The sequence below is a fragment of the Dendrobium catenatum genome, unplaced genomic scaffold (assembly GCF_001605985.2).
Source record: "Dendrobium catenatum unplaced genomic scaffold, ASM160598v2 original_scaffold_144855, whole genome shotgun sequence".
NCBI lineage: Eukaryota > Viridiplantae > Streptophyta > Magnoliopsida > Asparagales > Orchidaceae > Dendrobium > Dendrobium catenatum.
In genome coordinates, this window is record NW_021463285.1 from 281,380 (window position 1) to 301,797 (window position 20,418).

General features: G+C 36.7%; 1 protein-coding gene across 1 annotated transcript in view; it reads left to right on the forward strand.

The window, feature by feature from the left end:
- LOC110113222 (nuclear pore complex protein NUP107) overlaps positions 1 to 20,418 on the forward strand; it is a 42,140-nt gene that overhangs the window by 19,159 nt on the left and 2,563 nt on the right. The window contains exons 7-19 of the mRNA XM_028692204.1: positions 485 to 610; positions 686 to 853; positions 9,397 to 9,495; positions 9,694 to 9,911; positions 9,991 to 10,048; positions 11,096 to 11,184; positions 11,266 to 11,397; positions 12,631 to 12,753; positions 12,906 to 13,004; positions 13,092 to 13,283; positions 13,447 to 13,621; positions 13,739 to 13,895; positions 19,757 to 19,959. Of these exons, the coding sequence (XP_028548037.1) occupies positions 485 to 610; positions 686 to 853; positions 9,397 to 9,495; positions 9,694 to 9,911; positions 9,991 to 10,048; positions 11,096 to 11,184; positions 11,266 to 11,397; positions 12,631 to 12,753; positions 12,906 to 13,004; positions 13,092 to 13,283; positions 13,447 to 13,621; positions 13,739 to 13,895; positions 19,757 to 19,959 (1,839 nt within the window). The remainder of the gene's footprint in view (positions 1 to 484; positions 611 to 685; positions 854 to 9,396; positions 9,496 to 9,693; positions 9,912 to 9,990; positions 10,049 to 11,095; positions 11,185 to 11,265; positions 11,398 to 12,630; positions 12,754 to 12,905; positions 13,005 to 13,091; positions 13,284 to 13,446; positions 13,622 to 13,738; positions 13,896 to 19,756; positions 19,960 to 20,418) is intronic.

Consider the following 20,418-nt stretch of genomic DNA (forward strand, 5'->3'; position numbering starts at 1 on the left):
AAGATACAATTGATCCTCAATTCGAGAGGAGGATCGATCTCTCCCAAATCTCTAGACGTCGCTAGAGCCCAAAGAAAACCTAAATCTAAGAGATCTCAAATTTCAGCCAAATTCAAGATGATCAAATCCTAGGAAAATCTACTATTTAATGCATACAAATCAAAAGGAAATCCCTAAACAGTCCCTACATTCAAATTTCCCTCTTGATCTCCCCAAAAAACCTTCCTATTAGGCTCCCGCAATGCTAACGGCACGCGCGGCCTCCGCCCAGGAGAAAAAATTCGCGAGTTTCGCGTCTGGGCCGGTCCCGCGTGGACCGGCTGGACCGGTCCACTGGACCTGTCTAACAAAATCTTTGAGGAAAACCCTTGAGATTTGGATTGATTAAAATCAAGTTCAGTTGCAGACTGCTTGGCATTCCCCATTCTGCAATTTGTTTTTTATGACCCTGCTGCTGTGTAATTCTCTCTCTAGTTATCCATAGAATAGTTATTGGAGGTTCAGTTTTTGTAAGCAGAAGCAGGACGAAGCACTCCTCGAAGATGTATGGATTCTGCTAAGAGCTGGGCACATAGATGAGGCTTGTGAGCTTTGCCGTTCTGCAGGACAGGTATGGAAGTTACATTGATGATCCATCTCTTGAAAATTTCGTTGTTTGTTGATTGCATTACATTTATTAATTTAGCCATGGCGAGCTTCAACTCTATGCCCTTTTGGAGGACTGGATATATTACCTTCCATAGAAGCTATGGCTAAGAATGGGAAACCTAGGTTGCTACAAGCAATTGAGCTGGATAGTGGCATTGCACGCCAATTGCGTCTTTGGAAGTGGGCATGCTATTGTGCATCAGAGGTATGAATCTTTGAATTTATTTATGAGTTTCTTTATGCAGTAATTGGTTTATGTTTTTTCGGTATTATTATAAAGTTGCATTATTCATTTGCATTACTGATCTATAAGATGAAATAGTTTGATGATAAAGATTATGTATTGGGAACTATGTGGATATTTATTTCTATATTGTTGATTTTTAATCAACATAATTAACTAAAATCTTGGAACTTCAATATTTTTTTGCCACTTAACAAGAACTTTCAATGAAAGTACTAATTTTGCTTTGTTAAAATTTTTATGAAATTAAACTTTTCACTCAACGAAATGTTAAAAAAAAAACATTATATAGGAAAATGATGTATTATATCCTCTTTTTGCATTCTTTGTGAAGATCTATTGCAAAAGTTATTTTAATGGACCCTATTATTTTAAGGGAATATTTTCTTGTGTTAATGTTTATTGGCGATGCTAGAATATTTGACGGGTTCCGTAGTATTGAACTATTATTATATTAGAGATATATTTTTTATATTCTCATAATACCAAGTGTTATTCTCTTTTGTTTGTGTACTTATCTTATCCTCATATATGCCAATTTATAAGTTCGACATATTCAATCAATAAATGAAGTTCATTTCCTATCAATATAGCATCAAGTTGGAAAATCCTAGGCCCTCACTTGATTGATCTCATACCAAAAGTTGTTAGCCATCCACTCTTGTCCGAAACCTATTGTTGTTTGCGCCGCGCCCATATGCTGCTTCTTGCACATGTATCATCATTGGCCCAAGGATGTCCCCATGCATTGTTGCAACTCACTAGCTTGCTCCTGCTACACATTTGCACACTCATGTTGTTGTTGTTGGTAACTTGGTATGCATACTTTTATTTGCGTGCATGCTGACACACTCATTCATTGTAGCTAGTCGCTTGGTGTTGATCGCACCGTACAATGTGAATTGAGCCATATGATCAATCATAACCTGATTTGCATGATATGAATCAGTTTGTATTGCCTCGATCTTTCTTTCTCAACCTGTTTTAAAGGTTTAGTTTTAAGGCACTCGACCTTTCTAAAAATTGGAAAATGTGAGAGGCCAGAAAATTTTAGAGAAACAAAGAAGAGGAGTTTGCTTTGGGAGAGATTCTTTGCCTTTAATTTACAAATTTTAGAAAGCATAGATTTCATTATGAGAGTGCACTACTTAGCTATTTCCCCTATATTCTTTTGCTTGGTTTCTATGATGCTTTTGTGGCTTTTTAAAAGATTTTAAATTGTGATTATAAGGGATCCTTGATATCTCAAAAGGCTCTTTATTACTTTGGTTAACTAGTTGGTGGGATAGAGTAGTGATCTTCTTGCTTAGAGTAGAAGGTGCAAAATTTCTTCATTATCCTTTAAGGAGGGAGGTTTCTACACCTTGCGTTTGTAGGAGTGGTTCGCGGCATTCTCAGGAAGAAGACCCGAGAAATTAATGTAGGCCAATAGGGTCGAACCATTATAAATTGGTTTGAGCATCTTTTTTTCCTTTAATTTTTACATGTACTGTTATTTTTGATTATTTGCTTATTTCACTTTGCTCTTGTTTAATTGATGTACTAGTGAATGATTATGGACTTCGCAAATTTTCTAGTTTACTCTCAAATTTTTATCATCTTATTGTTGGTTCTTTAAAAATAACATAAAAGAAATTTATTAGCCTACATCTTTGAATTTATTTCTCTGGCGGTATCTTGATTTGTAATCTCTTAAGAAAAAGAACACTCTAAACTATATTTACATTTGTTTCAAGTTGTTTGAAAAACTTGCACACCAATTCATTTGCTCTTGGGTATGCCATTCACTTTTTACTTTGCTATGGGATGCATCTTCCTTGGGTAATCTTACAATTAGAAGGTATATTAGTGCCATGATCCTATTATATGATGATTTTATGATTCCGACAATGTAATCTTTAATAAAATTACAACTTTTTTTTTTTTTCCTTTAGCTACGTGAACCTTATGCACCACCAGTTTCTCTTTATCCAAAGTTCATCTCCCTACATCTATTCACATGTGGGCTACGAAAAATTCCATTTTAGGATGTGATCCCGGTCTCTCTGCGTCATCCATCTATTTTTCTTTTGAGTGTGTGTAATTATGATGGTAGAGAGTTTTAACGAGATTAGGTTCCGAGGAAATTTTTAGAAGGCAGATTGGGTTTTTAGATAAGACACTACCCAGATATTTCGCCCTTATTTTGTGAGGACTTTTTTATCTGAGTTCTAGTTTCCTATAGGCGCAAGCCCTTATAGTTAATTACCCCTCCCGATAACTGGAGAGAACTTTCGATTAAGGCTAGTCATTAAGGAGGTCAAATATGTTATAAACTAATCGTATAATAGCAATAGTTTTAGGGTTTGGGTCTTGGATTTAAATTTTGAAGTTTCAAATTTAGAGTTTATCACCATAAACTTAAAACTGGTGATGGGGGAATTGAAGACGAGCCCGATCAAGATCCCATGATTCCGTCGTCCCGGGCTGCCATGTTCCATGGTCTAATTAGTCAGAGGAGGTAGTCGACCCAACTTGACAGAAGGCACCTTATCGGCATCCATGGGTTGCTTCGTCCAAGAATACCTTGTAGACTTGGGTTGGTATATGTCTAAGGGGATATATATGAATTCACCTTAGCTGATAGAGGGCTTTATGCCTATCGAATGTACCCTATGATTCATAACTCAAGGGTTTGACGCCTTAGGGAACATCGTAATATAATTGTGTCATTTTGTGGCAAAACCACCCTATCAGAGGGCACGTCGCTTGCTATAAGTTACCCTATTCTCTCCCATATATAAATTGATTTATTTGATATAAGCTCTTTGTCCTTGCTTGCAAACTAATTGTTGTGGGCACTACGAATTCCCTATTCCTTCTCATAGGTGAATTGTAGTATGCTTGTAGTGGGCACTATAAATTATCTGCTCCCATTTATAGGTGAATTATAATATGCCGCTCTTAAGTCTGTTAAATATTGCTCGTATAACAACACGACAAATTATATTCATTACAAATCAGTCATTGTTAAGGGTGACCTAGACAATTTCTCAATTTATTTGAGTATAAGGTTTTAATGATTTATGAGAATCATCAGTTCTTCAAATCATCATATTGTGATCAATTGCCTTGGAAGATAGTTCACATTTGTAAGAAGTTTGGTCAATATAATATAATAATCTATTAATTTATCTTGACATTGCATAAGCAACATAAGCAAGATGCCTTATTGATTTAGAACATAATAAAATCTTCCATCAAACGAATATTTATTTTATGGATGTGGACTCATTTACTAGCCTTAGGTAAAAATCTTATACATAATTAAAGTTGGCACTACAAATTATGTATAGAGCAAGTTGCTAGCATCCAATCTCCCTCTGTGGACTTCAAGAAAATTTTCACCTTCATTTAGAATGTAGTCGCACATGATTTCCTTTTTTTTTAATTATTGATTATTCCAATTTATGTTAGTTGATTTTATTTAAGGGATTTTGTTTAAGTTGGTTAGTTAAATTAATTAAGAGACTTAATGGGAGATTGGATCTTCAAGTCTTCAATCCATCGGTCGGATAAGCTCAAAGACTAAGGGCTTTGGGGGACCAGATCAACCCCAAGACTTCCTTTAAATTTTGTCCTTGCTTGCTCCTACCTGTTTTAAAATTCATCTCTCCTTTCTTCTTCTTTTTTATTACATTAATTATTTAAATAAAATTTAATGGCATGTTTCTCCAATTTTTGCAAAAATTTGGTTATGGATTTTTAAGGAAAATCCAACAACCTTCCGGCGTCCCCTCCCCGGCACAGGGAGGTAAGGAGGGCATTTTCCCTTTGGACTTGACTCGGCCAGAGCGAATCAACGGCGAGGAGGTTGAGAGAGCAAACGAGTCCATTAGTGTATGCGCTCCCTCGGCCGGATTAGCTCAACGGCCAAGGGCTTCAGGGAACCGGATCAACCCCGGGACTTCCTTCAAATTGCTCCCACCTGCTTGCAAATTATTTCTCTTTTTTTATTATACATATAATATTATACTATTATTATATGAAATAATAATAATAATAATTTATTATTATATTATATAATGTAATATTATATACATAATTTCATATATATATAATATTACATATATTATACTATATAATATTATTATATAGCAAAAATAGAGAGGGGAATAGGCAGATCAGGAAGAAGAAGCTCGATCGGGGCAAGCGACACGCACGGAGGAGCGTCAGGTCAGGGTCGGCCGGAGGTAGGAAGTTAGTCAGCCGCGGGTCTGGCGGTTGAGGGCTAGGGCACGACGAGCAGGAGTTCGGCGAGTCCTTGGTCGGTGGCGAAGGCGGCAGGCCGACGAGTCGAGGCAAGTTGGTTTCAGCAAGTAGAAGGCACAGTTGGGATGCTTGTAGTCGGGTGTTTGCACTGAGGAGTTTGAGATTGTGAAGATCGGAAGCTAGGTCGGCGTCGTCTTCGCCGGCTGGAGTTGGCCGCTGAGGTTAGAGTCGAAAACCAGAGCGATGGATCGAGTTCGGTCGGAGGTCGCGTTGGCTTCGAGTTCGGAGAAGGAAGCACAGCCGGCGGTCTGGAGGAGATGCGGTCGGAGACGGTGCAATTCGGTCGTCGAGTGAGAGCACTGTAAGTTTCCCGAAATCTTCTTTCCTCTTTGCTTTTGATTCTAAGAGCGTGAGAGCCAAATGAGAGGAGTCGTTTTTGTGTTGTAGAGGAGCGGTTCTTTGCAATCGTGGAAGCGACGTGGGTGGTTGTTTGGTTGGGTCCGATCGTTTTGTTGGCTATACGGTTATGAGTCAACATCACATATATGTATACTCTTGTTGTCCTCAACCTCTATTCGTGATAACACCTTTAACCACATTTTTAGGTTCAATTGAGCATGCATCAGCCATTGAGCCATCTATCCTATATTTACTCGTTACCTGCGTAAGAGATAAAAGGCAACATTACTAATATTATTCACTTGTATTCTTCATTTGATTATTTATTCACTTTGTTTCATTCATTGCCCTTTCATTGTCATTTGTATATATTCTTATGACATATTAAGATTTGTTGCAAAATCCTTTATGACAAATTGTTATGGTTGTTATAATTGATTTTCTTCTTAGTTATCTTACCTAGGATTTGATAGTACCTTCTAGGGTTAAACCAATTGACTATCGATGGACTTTCACTATAAAATTTCATCATGATGGATTGAACGATCACCACAAAAGCTTGATTGGTAGCCAAAAAGTTCAACTAGGTTCATGGGATATACCATCTTGACACATTATCCTAGTTGCACACCCAAATTCCGTCATAATTCTTTTTTGTAGCCATCAATTACTGTTTAATTATGCTACAAATTGATGTAAGCAATGTGTAGTTGACCTCAATACTTGCTCCATAATCAAACACAATTAAATGCGACAACAATGATGGAAACAATGGACAAAGAATGCGACATTGCGCAAATCTAAATTGAAATGCTTTGATTGCAATTAGTTGTCTAATCATCCCTCTTTTCACAAAATAACCCGCCTCAATGTGTTTGAAGCTTTGAAATTACTGAGGAACACCGCCATATTTTTTGGATCGTAACTCAAGGAAATTTTGTTAAAAAAATTTACCCGTGTATGAGATGACAAGACAAATTGTTAATGTGCTCACAAATGAATAAGATTCATGAAGCGAAGTCAACCCATTATTATTTTAATTTATCTAATTAAAAAAAAAAGAGAGGAAATTCCTCTACCATCTCTACCTTTCTGTCCCATATATCTACCAAATCTTAGAAATCCTGCTATACATCATTTAACTCTGTTGCTTATCTCGTATGCTTCTCTATCTCATCCAATCTCATTAAAAAAAAAAAGGAAAAAACATAAAAAATCTAAATTGTGTCTTATCTTCTGTCATTTTCTCTCACTTACTTTGCCTTGCTATCTCCCTCTCTTACTAAACTCGCTTGGCCCCTCTCCCTCTTGGGCTCCCCTTCTCTCTTCCCTTCTTTGGGTCTTCACCTACCCAACTCCCAAAACCCTAGGTGACTAGAAATGACGAGGGCACAATGGAAGCTTATGGAGAAGGCATCAATATATCTAGTGGCATATAAAGAGCTAAGATATTGCACGAGAGTTTGCTTATGACGGTATTGACAAATCGGCCACGTCTATGGAAGTGGAGTTCATGCAACTTGGTGGTAGATTTGACTTGAATTCGCTTCTACATAAAGCCCCCTCAATGACATAGAAGTGAGGAAGTAGTCGTGTAAGCTTGTTGACTAGGCATCTATGAGACCAACATGTAAAGAAGAGTTTGAGAGATCTCACCACTCCTCTCATCTTCTTGCTTTTAGCATGTGCCTTGCCTACCTAGCCTATTAACCCCATCACAGTTACTCGCACCTCTCCCAATTCCAACCAACCCAAACAACCAAGCTCCTCGTTGCCTTCCTTAAATCCGGCAATGACCTTGCCGAAAACCCTCCAACAACAATTCCAACTTCAAACCGTTGCATCCAACCCTTCCTCTTATCATTGATCAGCTCGCTTTGGAAACTCATTACTTCAATCGCCAATGGATATCCTTCTCCCTCAACCCAGAACAAACTCTCTTGAAAAGGCCAAATCTAAATTTTCGTAGTCCACATGCCTTTCCTTAGTGGTGATGAATAAAACCAATAAGCAACTTCTAGGTATGTTACTCGTGTGGTGAACTATATATGTTTATTCAATAGGGCTATGTATTGCTTTAAACAAAGTCCATGTGTTAGTTTAACAAACTTTGTAAAATTTTGGTTAAGATTTGTCTTCAGAATGTCACTATAGATCACTCTTTTAGGAAATATTGGTTTTTTTGGTACTCAGCTTTTGACTTTGTATCGCAACAATTGTGCCACTATCTATATTGGCCATCGTTTAAAAAAACATTTGAGGTGTCAAGGCATTGCTAAGATGCATCGAGGCTTAAGCCTCGTTAGTTCTAACTAAACTTATGCTTTTCGTGACTGATGCGTATGCCTTAAGATGTAAGGCCTCGAGGCAGTGCGAGGCGCTACCTCGATTCAATTATTAATTTTAGTTCGGTAGAGTCGCAAGTCGAGCATGCTTATTAGATTTAGGACTTCTTCTATTTCAAAACACCTTTTCCAATCTATACCCCTTATGCAGCTTGCAACGAAGGTAACACACTCTCGTTCTGCTTTGTGTAAACTACTTCGACCTCGCCTACTTCAACCTGGTCTGTTTCATGTAAGACGAGTTCTTCATAGAGAGTTAACGATCCATCTTTCCTTTCAAGCCAGTGCAGGGTTCGACTGTTTTTTGAGAAGCAGAATTTTGATAGTTTTGTAACTTTCATTACGACAGGTCGAAGCAAACGTGACATTCTTTCTTTCTTTCTTGCATGTGTCGTGTGAACTATAAGGCGCTTTCCTCTCTTTCTTGCATGTGTCGTGTTTAACTTGATCCAACAGGAGCTCGCAGCGAAGGTAAGGCGTTTTCCTAACATTCGACCTATTTCGCCCCTTCATTCGTTTTTGTGATTTCTCCTATTATGCATGCTAGAATCCTGCTGGAATCTTGCTGATGGTAGCTTTATTAATGATCTCTTCAATTGTTGTTGCATTTTTTTCTAGCCAAATTCCCTTTTAGATCTTGTGTAACATAGATATGAATTTTGCTTTAGCACTACTTAATCCCATGATAGATTGTTTCTTACTTCTCTGTGTGATTAATTTTACTCAAACATGTATGCCCATATCTAGTGGTTGATCTCCGGTTAGTGATAAAACTTGCTCGAATTGCATCAAGGAAAAATTCCACATTTTTGTAGGGATTTTTCCTCAAAGATTATTAATTTTTCAGGATTATTTTTTTGAAATACTGAATGAATAATCCATGCAACATTTTTTTTTTTACTTTTAAAAATGAGTGAGATTAAGAGGAAAAGTTATTATAATGGTAATAATATTAATCTGTCTAAATAAAATATAGTACATTCTAAGTCGGTTTTATGATGCCTATTGCTAAAATATGGATTATTATAATGGTAATAATATTAATTTCTGCAATATGGATTGCAACAGAATACCTAATATCCCTTAATCTTAAGATATGTGAGCATAATCATGTTTTTGTAGCTGTTGAAACTTTTTGCAGCGTTTTCTATGTGAACACCTAATGCTATGGTCCTCATCACCTCATAATTTACATTATCCATGAATTCAACAGCATCTGTGCCTACTCATATTGAGATTTTTCTCATAAATGCCTATAAATAACTTGCATTTAATTGATTTTCCATGGTTTATCTGTATGTTGTGATATTTATATTATCACCTTAAGTAATTGTTGCTGTTGATGTTTCCGCTCTTAATGGTGGTGTATCACCTTGTGATTTTATTTCTCCCTTAGTTGAAGTGTTCTTTTGATGCATTTTTAAAAGAATGCTGTGGCGTAGATTACATGAATTGTTCTAATAATTTTAATTTCTAACCGAGTCTGTCATTGTGATTTTTATTGTGAAGAAAATAGCCGAGCAAGATGGTGGGAAATATGAGATGGCTGTGTATGCTGCTCAGTGTAGTAACTTGAAGCGGATGCTCTCTATCTGTGAAGATTGGGAGGTAGATTTTTACTCCCTTATGAACAATGATGTTTCTAGCCGGAACATCTTTTTTTTTTTCTTCTATCTTTTGCTTATTTACAGTAATACAAAACGTGTTTCTCTTATTTTATAGCAGCTTATGTTTTACAAAAATAATGTCATTACTTCAACGATACTTTTCCTTTAAGTGCTCAAAATGCAAAATCATATTTGACAGTCAGCTTGCTGGGCAATGGCGAAGTCTTGGCTTGATGTTCAGGTTGATTTACACCTAACTAGCTTTCAGCGTGGTAGAGATGCAGAAAAGCCCTATGGAGATGATACAGTTGGGATTTCATCCCGTGGACCTTCAGCTGGTCCAGAAACTTGGCCAGATCATGTTGTTGATCAACAGCCACGGGACTTTCCTAGTCTACTTCAGAAGCTTCATTCAGGGTAAGGAATACTGCACTTCTTTTGCCTTAAATTGTGTTCATCTGACATCTGATGCGATACTGCTTTCTATTTCGTCTAGTGAGATTGTACATGAAGCTGTGTCAAAAGCATGCAAAGAACAACATCGGCAAATTGAGGTAAGAACTAAGAATTACTGCTTTCGTTAAGGAAAGGATATACAAAATTTAGCTAGTACTGCTTTCATTTCCTGATCAAGGATTCTTTGGTGTTCATGTGAAGAACTATTTATGCTGTTGTTCCCTTTTTGTTCGGCATAGACTGGTTTGGAATGATTTAATCTAAAAAGGACGTGCACAGAGCATGAGGTTTCCTGCCAATGCTGGATCTTGCGTGGGGTTGATGTACCTAGACTTAAGCCATGCTGTAGAGAGAGTGAGAGACTATTTTTTGCAATTAAAATAAATGAAGGCAATTTAATTATTGCTCCAGTCTCACACTATTTTGTTCTATATATTGGTTTAATAGCAATTGAATCAAATTGGAAAACTTAACCCACACCTATCTCGCCTTTTCTATGTAAAAACTGGACCAGAGAAAGTTTCAACTAAATGTGACTTCCTAAAGCACATTGATTGACGGTTGCTGCAACTTGCAGTTTTGTTGACTGTTTTGGTGACAAATGTCATTTCCTTCTATCAATTACCCACGAGTAAGGTGCTGTGCCTTGTTGATACAGCTGTTAATGGTCACTTTCCTCGGGTTCCTCTATCCTTTGCTTTTACCTCCTATTATGCACTGATACTGTGATTTTTCTTGCTATTGTTGCTTTTTATTTTGCAGCTGTTGTAATTAATCGGTAGAATTGCACATGTTTGAATTTATTAATTTACCTATTTATGTTTGGTACATGCCATGGCTTCCGCAGTACTTCAAGGCATCTCTGTTGAGGATGAATTATTTCTATTTTATCTCTGTTGAATTCTTTTTGGTTGAGTGGTGTTATAATTTATGCATTTGATTGGCTACCAAATTTTGTCACTACAAAATCGATCCTTTCACTTGCAACTGAAACTTGCTAATCTGTGTTTGGAAAGTTTTTTTTTTTTTGTATCATAAAATCAAATGTTTATTTTTCTAAATTGGAGTGTAAGCCTAACTTATGCAATCTGAGTATTTTTTTTTTCTATATTCCTTTTTTCAAGCTAACACTAGACTATGGGCAGATGAATCTAATGCTTTGTGATATTCCGTATCTCCTGGACCTTATATGGTTATGGATATCACCATCCGAGGATGAACAAAATGGCTTACGGTATCACCTAAAACCAGAAAAAACAATGTTGCTAGGACCTCTGTTATGGCTTATATGTCTAATTGCATGTCTATTTTGTAGCCCACATGGTGATCCTCAAATGATACGATTTGGAGCCCATTTGTCTCTACTTCTTAGATATCTTCTTGATGATGAAATGAAGGATGCCTTCAAGGAGAAACTTATGACAGTTGGGGATAACATTCTTCAAATGTGAGCTTCCCTACACTTCTTCCTCCCTTGCAACCCTCTAAATTTGGTATTCTAAAATGTTTCCATTTTGGAGAACTTGTTAGTTTAACATTTCATCATTTGGATTGATATACTACTTTATACTTTAGTGACTTGTGTCCGCTGTCTATATTTCACTGTTGAATTTAATCCATATTTCATTATATCTTGTTATTATTCACTTGGAAAGCATATATCTCCTTTTAAAAAATTGAATAATTCATAGGTGTTTTCTGAGGAATGGAGTGCAACAAAAGAGATGCTATAATTAGGGTTTTCACTAAAATGATATTTGCATTTTATTTGTGCCATGAAAAAGTGAAGGTGTTAAGATTCATGATAAATATCTATAGTTTATAGTTTCATACCTGTTGTCACTCATACAATTGACAATATTGATCTCATATATCAATTATTTATTTCTTTTGTAAGTATAACAGGCCAGTTTCATTTCCTTTTTCTGAAGGTAACAATTCGTTTTTTAAAATTTTTTTTTATGTTTTTAGTGAAGTCTAATAAGTTTACAAACAAGCTAAGCACTCGACCCTAAATCCTGATGCACAAATTTGATCAATTAATGCAAATATTTAGGTATTTATGAAAGTGTCGATTGAACTGACCATTTTTTGAAATTTTTGTATGCTCAATTGTAATTTGGTATTCATTGTTTATAAAGTTCAAATTGGTAATTTTCTAACCCCAGAGTGCTGTCGTGGTAAACCAAACTTAGTATATTAATGAAAGTAGTAAATTAAATTAAAATAATGGTGGCTGAATTCTAGACACAAATGTTACCTATTGTGTGTAATATTGTAAAAACTAGACTTAGTTTGTTAAGAGGAAGCGGAAATATTCTTGCAACTTTACTAAGACATTGTTGCTCATGTGTGTAGGAAATGCTTTTCTTGTATGGAACTTTTAAATTAGCTTCCTTGAATGAAAGTTCCTAATTCGATTTGTTTTATGATTTTGTCATGAAGTTTCATTCGGAGAGGTGTGTTTAAGTTCTTTTGAATTTTGTCTTTACAGTTCCTGTAGTTAAGGTTTAACAATCTTTTTCTTTTTCGTGATTGAGCCAGCTGCTGACGTTTTGCATTTTGTTTTGTTATTATTTGAATAGGTTAAGCATAAAATATTTTCTAGTCTTTTGTGATCAGTATTTTTCTTTGAGTAGTATCAGATGTTTTCCTGATTATTATCACTCGTCTTACTTAGGTATGCAATGTTCTTATTTTCTGAGCATCATGAAGAGCTGGTTGGAGTATATGCCTCTCAAATTACTCGTCATTATTGCATCGATCTGTTTGTTGAAATGATGGAGTTAAGGTTGAATAGCAGGTATTAAGGAGTTGCTGTTGTTTCTGCTTGAACCTTAAATGTTACCCAACATTATTTTGGGCTTACTCGCAACTTTTTTTGTTTACGTTCTTGACAACTACTACTTGATTTGAGAAACTTCTAATAATTTTATCTGCATTCCAAATGAAAAGCATACAGATAAAACATAAACTTTTTCGTTCTGCAATCGAGTATTTGCCTTTCTCTATGGAAGACCAATCCAAGGCAAGTTTCAAAGACATTATTGAAAGGTATGTTGATTGCATTTGTTCTGCAAGAAGTGTAAATTTGTATATTCTTTTTTGTACCAAAGTCAGCAAGGTTCAAATTTTTTGCAGGGTTCTTTCAAGATCTCGAGAAATGAAAGCTAGTAAATATGTTGAAAAACCTTCGGATGTTGCAGAACAGCACCGATTGCAATCTTTGCAGAAGGCTATGGCAATTCAATGGCTTTGTTTCACTCCTCCTACTACCGTTAGTGATTTTGAGACTATCAGAGCAAAACTTCTCATTAGAGCATTGATACATAGGTAACTAGCTTTCGTATAAAGTTTTTCCGCTGTCATCGTATTAATGATTATTGTAAATATTGGTAGAAGGCAAAAACATTCGTGCCTGGTTCCTTCATTTCAGTATTTAAATTCTTATTTTAAGGTTCACCGTAAACTAATCTTTTATTTTTTTATGCTCTAGTAACATCCTCTTCAGAGAATTTGCCTTAATTTCTATGTGGAGAATTCCTAAAATGCCGATAGGAGCGCACATGTTACTAAGTTTCCTTGCTGAGCCTTTGAAGCAACCTAAGGAAGCACTTCTATCCTTTGATGACTATAATGTTTTGGAGAATCTCCATGAATTTGAAGACTGGGTATACACTGCAATATGTTCTCTTTTTTTTTTTTAATAAACTTTAGATTGGAATTAATTTTAAATTGCAGTAAACTTTCTGACAACTTTTTTTTCTTTTCTTTTTTTTTTTGAGCAGAGGGAGTATTACTCATGTGATGCAACTTATCGGAGTTGGCTTAAACTTGAGTGGGAAAATTCAGCCGTTCCTCCTGCAGATCTCTCTTCAGAAGAAAAGGAGATGGCCATTGTTGCTGCTCGTGAAACATTAAATTCTTCACTGTCGTTGCTTCTTAGTATGTGCATCTAATTCATTGACATCTGATAGCAATACTTTGTTCATAATAGTTTTATTTTTTAAATTATTTATCTTGATGGTTGCTGCTACATCATTACCTTGTCCCAGAATTTTGATCATGGTTGCTAATAACATTTTTCTTGTCATGATCATCAACGAAAAGCCTAAAATATTTTTGGCTTACTGAATGTTTGAATACTCATTCTTGTTTCTTATGAGTTAAATACAAGTTATTTTTTACATGCAACGTATTAATTATAACCAAAATTTTATACTCTTACAACGCATTAATTATAACCAAAATTCTAAACTCTTACAACGTAAAGCCCTCACGTCCTCTTGTCATCATAGCCATCAACATATTAAATTTTAATGAAAGCACGACTCAACCAAATCAAACATCTTAATTGATTAATAAGGAAAGACTAGAAACAAGTCATCATTTGATCACACTAGGTTTTCTTGCCCATCCAAATTGGAAGAATTGTCGGGCTGTCAATTGCCACACTTGGAATTGTCCTCCAAATATCAATTTTTACTTGACTTTTGAAGCAATCTCGGTTAGTTGAGTTGAATGCTTTTGATAGGCCACAAAACCTATAAATGCTCTGCTATTCCACAAGCAGAAAAGAAAAATGAGAGGAATCAAGTCTTTTTATTTATTAACTTTGAATATGTGTGAGACAAATTTAAGGAAGGAACCCAAGACAGGTGATTATAAGAATGACAACTGTAGATCCCTTTCATCTCACAATCAAAACTATCCTCTTTCCTCTACATTGGATGTAGGTAGGGGTGTCAATTTCGGGTCACGGGTCGGGTTCGGGTCCCGACCCGTTTTTCAAACAGGTCGAATCCGGGAACCCAAACCCGACCTGTTTTGAAATCGGGTCGGGTCCATCCCGGATTTTCCGGGTCGGGTTTTCGTGTCATGTCAAATATTGACACCGCTAGATGTAGGCCATAAGGCTAAATTACTTATAGCATAGGGTTTTGTATTTTTTAGCTAGGGATGTCTTAGCTACACTTACTTGGCACGCCCAACATATACTTTGCCTTCAATTGGTTTATTGAGTTGTAATATCATATTTTAAATGAATTTGGCATTCTTTTATTGCTTTCTACTTGAGGATTGCAAGTTCAGCAATATGATTATATTTTATTTGATATTGCTGGATTCATATTCAAGATCATTGCAGTTTATTAACTAGAATCAACGCCCCCCTTACTATTCTTTCATGCAGACTAATTCATTATTCATGTATAAATCTTCTTGCTTATCTAGTAGACCTTGTATTAATTTTCGTCAGGAAAACCGACTGCATGGAGGACCACAGATGATCCAGCTGAGCCTAGATGGAAAAAGACTCTATGAGACAAACTCTCTCTTCAGTGTGTGGGATAAGCAGTTCTACCCAGAACTTGTGCAGAAGGGCTCTCACATACTCCAAAACTTTTGTTTGAGATTTTTTTCTTTTTCTATTTTGTCCTTTTCTATCATTTCCCTTCTCAGTGATAACATTATTTCCTTTTTCAAGATGTAAACTGACTCTATAGCTCAAACGTCCGCTCCTTTTTACCACCCATTTAGGAGTAAATTCATTTTGAATTTATTGTTGATCATTCACATCTTTGGTGCTCTCATTGAGAAATTTGGTTCATCCACAAATTGAAGGGGGACATTATATCTCCTTTTGCAGACCAACTCCCACTGCCATTTTTACCCCACAGTTAGGGGGGACTCATGCCACCATTTGCTATTCCTAGATTTTCTTGAAGATTGATATTTCCCCCTTGGGATTATGCCAAGTAGCTCCACATTTTGGAATTGATTTCTCAATTATTTCAAATAGAATATCTTCCCTCACACTGCCTTTAGCTCCACATTTTGGCTCTGCATGTAACCTACACATGAATGAATCTCTATGGATCTCTAAGTTGTTCAATGGTCGCTTCATCACTCCACATAGTCACTAGCTCCTAAAAGGTGTTACAAAGGCATTGTGGCTCCCCTACCAATTGCATCTAGTTTAGAGAAATGGTCAAAATTAATCAATTGTTGTTAGATAATATGAATAAATCTACATCAATTCATATTGGACAGACTTTCATTACCCTTGGGTCTTTAGGATGTTCGAGTCATGCGACATCAAGAATACAAATCCATTTAGGCATTGGAAGATGAAAAATACAGGACCTTAGCCATTGACCACAAGACATTATAGTAAAAGAGAATTTCTAACCCAAGCAAAAAGCTTCTTAAGCTTGGCTAACACTATGTAACAAGAGTGAAAGGCATGAATGATCTTCTTCAAAATATGCAATGATAACCAAAGTTGAACTATGTTGAGAAAATGTTGAGACTGCATTGAAGTAGAGTGTTATGATGCTCGTCGACTTAGGGAAGGTTTGTCCGCAATTTAGGTTAAAGAGGATGCACTTACAAAAGTTCGTAAAGTTTTGATGATGTGAAAATGAGCTAAACAGAAAGTGGGAAGCAAAGGCATCGAACATCCATCTGCACGTTGCTCATTACTACTAATATTGATATTAAAACAATACTAGGTTATGGCATCTAGATGGGAGAAGAGGATTAAAGTGAGAGGAATGGTTTTGTAGGGCCTTGAGTGTAGGGGTGTCAATATTTGACCCGACCCGAAAATTTCGGGTTTGGGTTGACCCAAACCTGAATCGGGTCCGGTTCGGGTTGACCCGAGAACCCGGAAATGACCCGGAATGACCCAGCTACCCGCATCGTTCTGCCCGCGTGCATCGAGAGGCGCGAGTGTCACATCACCGACATGTCGCGCAGTGCCGCAGTCGCATCTGCGGTCTGCCCATCTGCCCAGTGCAGCAGTGCCTGCGATCCAGCTGCCCGAGAGGCGCGAGCCGTTGCCGCGGTCCTCGCGAACCCGCGGTCGAGTCCGCCGCGCTTGGCCGTTGTCGGCTGCTGCTGCCGAACTCCGGCTGCCTGCGTTGTTGCCGAGCACTATCGAACCCGAAACGATCTACGCATTGCTGCTGTGGCGCTGTCCAACCCTAAGCGGGTTAGGTTCAGGTCCGCAAAATCGACCCGTATGCAAAAACGGGTCGGGTTCGGGTTGACCCGAATAGTGCCGGGTCAGTTCCAGGTTCGACCCGAACCCGACCCGTGACCCGAAATTGATACCCCTACTTGAGTGCATAGAGTGGTATGATGAATCTCTGACCTTGACCTTTAATATTCTTATATGGAATGTTGGTTTGTGAAATTGATGTGAAGCCTCTTGAGTATAGCCGCTTATCACTGCTTGTCCCCTCCTCGAGATCATGATTTGGGCATGTTGGCTTATCACACCTTTTACATCCTAATGTATTACCATCATATCCTTGTAATATTGCATCCTTGATTTAATAATGCAACAAGGTGCATAATCATAGCATTTTTCTCCCATTTGACCCATGTTCCCTTTTAATTTTCTCAAGTAAGCTGATAAAATGAATTTGAATGGTTTACCTACTTTGCATCCTCGTTTGAATTGCATCCTCCAACCCAACTCGTGCTAATTTTTTATTAGATATATACCCATTAATTATTTGGCATTATTCTCTTTCTTTACTTGTGGACAATATGTATGAGTCTTTAGATGTTTGATCATGCATTCGACGGGTGCCTTATGTGTACTTTTTTGTTTTTGAGCCATGGAGATATAAAATAATATACTTTTTCAAATATAAGCTTCTCTGTCACACTTTAATCATGGAGTCCAACCAAACAAAAGCCATGCCTTCATGATTCATCATAACTCAAGGAACCTCGTATGATGTAACGATAGCTTGCTTTTGCCCTTGGAAATGATAATCAGGTGACTCAAATACACTCAATCATTTTGAGTCAGTCTTCTCATGTTGGGACAACATGCTAATAATGGCCTTTTTTTTCCAATAGAGCTAGATATATTTGGTGGCTACGCCATGCCACCTCCAAAATCCCAAACGTCACGGTTCATTTTGTAGCACAATATGGGTCCAGGATGACCTTAGGTGGGAGGCCAAAGTTTGCTTTCAATGTTTTGCACCCAAAACAATCTTGTTTATCATCGGGTGCAACTTATTCTTCTTGGCACTCTTGTCACGGTCCACCAAGTGCTTTAACTTGTGTTCGAATTTTAAAATCTTGAATGTTCTAGTTGATACAACTTTTGTCACTGTGCGGATTCCCATTCCCTTGATAGAAATATTCAGGTTCCTAAGGTTGATCTGTGTAGACCAGCCTATTTAGCCTCTACATGATCACCTCTTAGCTATCAAAATACTTTCCACTGTCATGTTGGAGAGCTTCCAAAAACTTTGCCACTTGGTCAAATCATTCAATCCAAGCTTTTAGTGTCTGAGGCTATTGCTTTTTATATTCAATTACCTGTTATAGCTCCTCGTTTGAAGTCATGGCCAAATCAACATGACCAAAGTTGCTAAAATGAAGACTTACTACTTCATAAGCAGCTTATTCAAGGTTACAACCAAGGCTTAACCTAATGCCTGAGGCCCCCTTCCCTGAAACTAATGGGAAGTATCATCATTGTCTTCTATCATCATAGCCATACCTACATTCAATAAAGTTTCATCCCTTATTCCTTGTCTTTGTAGTAGTTATTGATGTATTCCTACTTTGCTTTGCTATTCTAGACAGTACTAAAACATTCACGCTCCTCTCAGAATCCACCATCTTGATTGCTTCCCTTTGACCATATCTCCCCTATTGAATACCTCTCCAATCATCCGTCTAAATGGACCAAGGGGTCCATTTGTTGTCATTTTATCCTTCATCTTCGTCACTACCAAAAATTCCAACAAATAAATCTCATGATGTGGATTCACCAGGGTGCTTCTGCATAAGCTTGGAAGTCTACTTCAACAACTAATAAAAGAGCCTTCTAACGGCTTGAGGAATTCATCATTGCCTCTTTCAAGAGTGCCGCATTCATTGGAGACACCCTGAAGGGTCATTTTCACTTTTTCTTTTCTTCCTCCCACACATCACAACTATAATGTGGAGACATCCCTTGTAAGCCATGCAAAACAAAAGCTCATAAGGAATATTATTACAAAAAGTAGTAATTATAAAAATATAGGTTTGAAAATGAGCATTGATTGTAGTTTTTAATGCCTATTCGTAGGGGATCAAGAATGACGGGAAAGTGTAATGCCCTAATTTTTTGTGCGTTGCTATAGATTCCCACATGTTAAGTTCTGATGGAATTACCATCAATTTTTGTAGCCTGATTGGTTAGTAAAAAAAGCAATGAATCCAAGTCCTTATTCAATCATGCCAGCTTTTTCAAATGGATTTGTCAAAGAATTGTCGGGCCATTGAACTCGCCTATTGGACTGGTTTTTCCTAGCTGCTAGGCTTCCTCACTATAAACATCTTCCAAATGTTGGAATTTCGTCCATCTGTCAAGTAACCACAACCTGTAAGACGAGCTACTCCAAACAAGTCATAACACCTATGAATACTCTACCCCTACGAACTCCAGAGTGGAAGAGAGGAGAGACTGGAGAAACTTAAAAATTGTAAAAAAATTATTGAATGTTTTATTATTTAAGTTATATGAAATTTTACTAATTGCTATATTGTTATCTTCATGATCAGTAACCGTATTACAATATCTAAGCTTCATTATATTACATAAAAACTTTACTACTATGGATGTGTTGGTTATTTATATCCTATCATGTTAAACCCTCCATAATGTGATTCGTTTCTGCATATATTTCCTTGGAAAGTTTGTGGTTAAGGCGTCCTAAAACATTTAGGAGGACTAGAATTGTAGTAATTTGCAAAATTAATTGAAGTGCTTATGGTGCCCTCTTTTTCAGGAGAAGGAACTCCATGGTTAAATGCAATTGAGAATTGCCCACTTGAGTTAACTAGTGGTATATTTCTTGACTTGCATGCTTATGGAATGCTCTGTCTACCTTCTGGTGAATGTTTGTGCCCTGATGCAACCTTGTGTACGACATTGACAAGCGCCCTATACAATTCTGTTAGTGAAGAAGAAGCATTAAAACGGCAATTAATGGTAATTTATCTTCTACTTTCATTCTCCGATGTAGAGTTATATATTAGAATTTTTTTTTTACTTCAATAAATAATTCTTAATATTCAGGAAAGATCTAAGTGAACATATGTATGCATGTCTATGCTTCATTGTTTGAGCTGGTCTTGGTTTTTGAGTTGTGTAGTAAATACAAAGTTTTATCAGTTTGCTGCTCATACTAAATCTACCCAAACTGTACATGCATGAATGTTTTTACTTCAACAGCATGAGTTTTAAAACTGCACGTGTATGCATTTAATGTAAAAAACCAAATTACACTGTCACTTCAACAGTAAAATATATAAAAATGAACAATTTGGTTTTTGAATAAAATTATTAAAAAGATAGGTTTAATGCAGTTAAATATTTCCTTATTTGAATTGGATAATATTAAGTCAAAATGGATTCATTATATTATGTATTAGAAATTATGTCTCTACA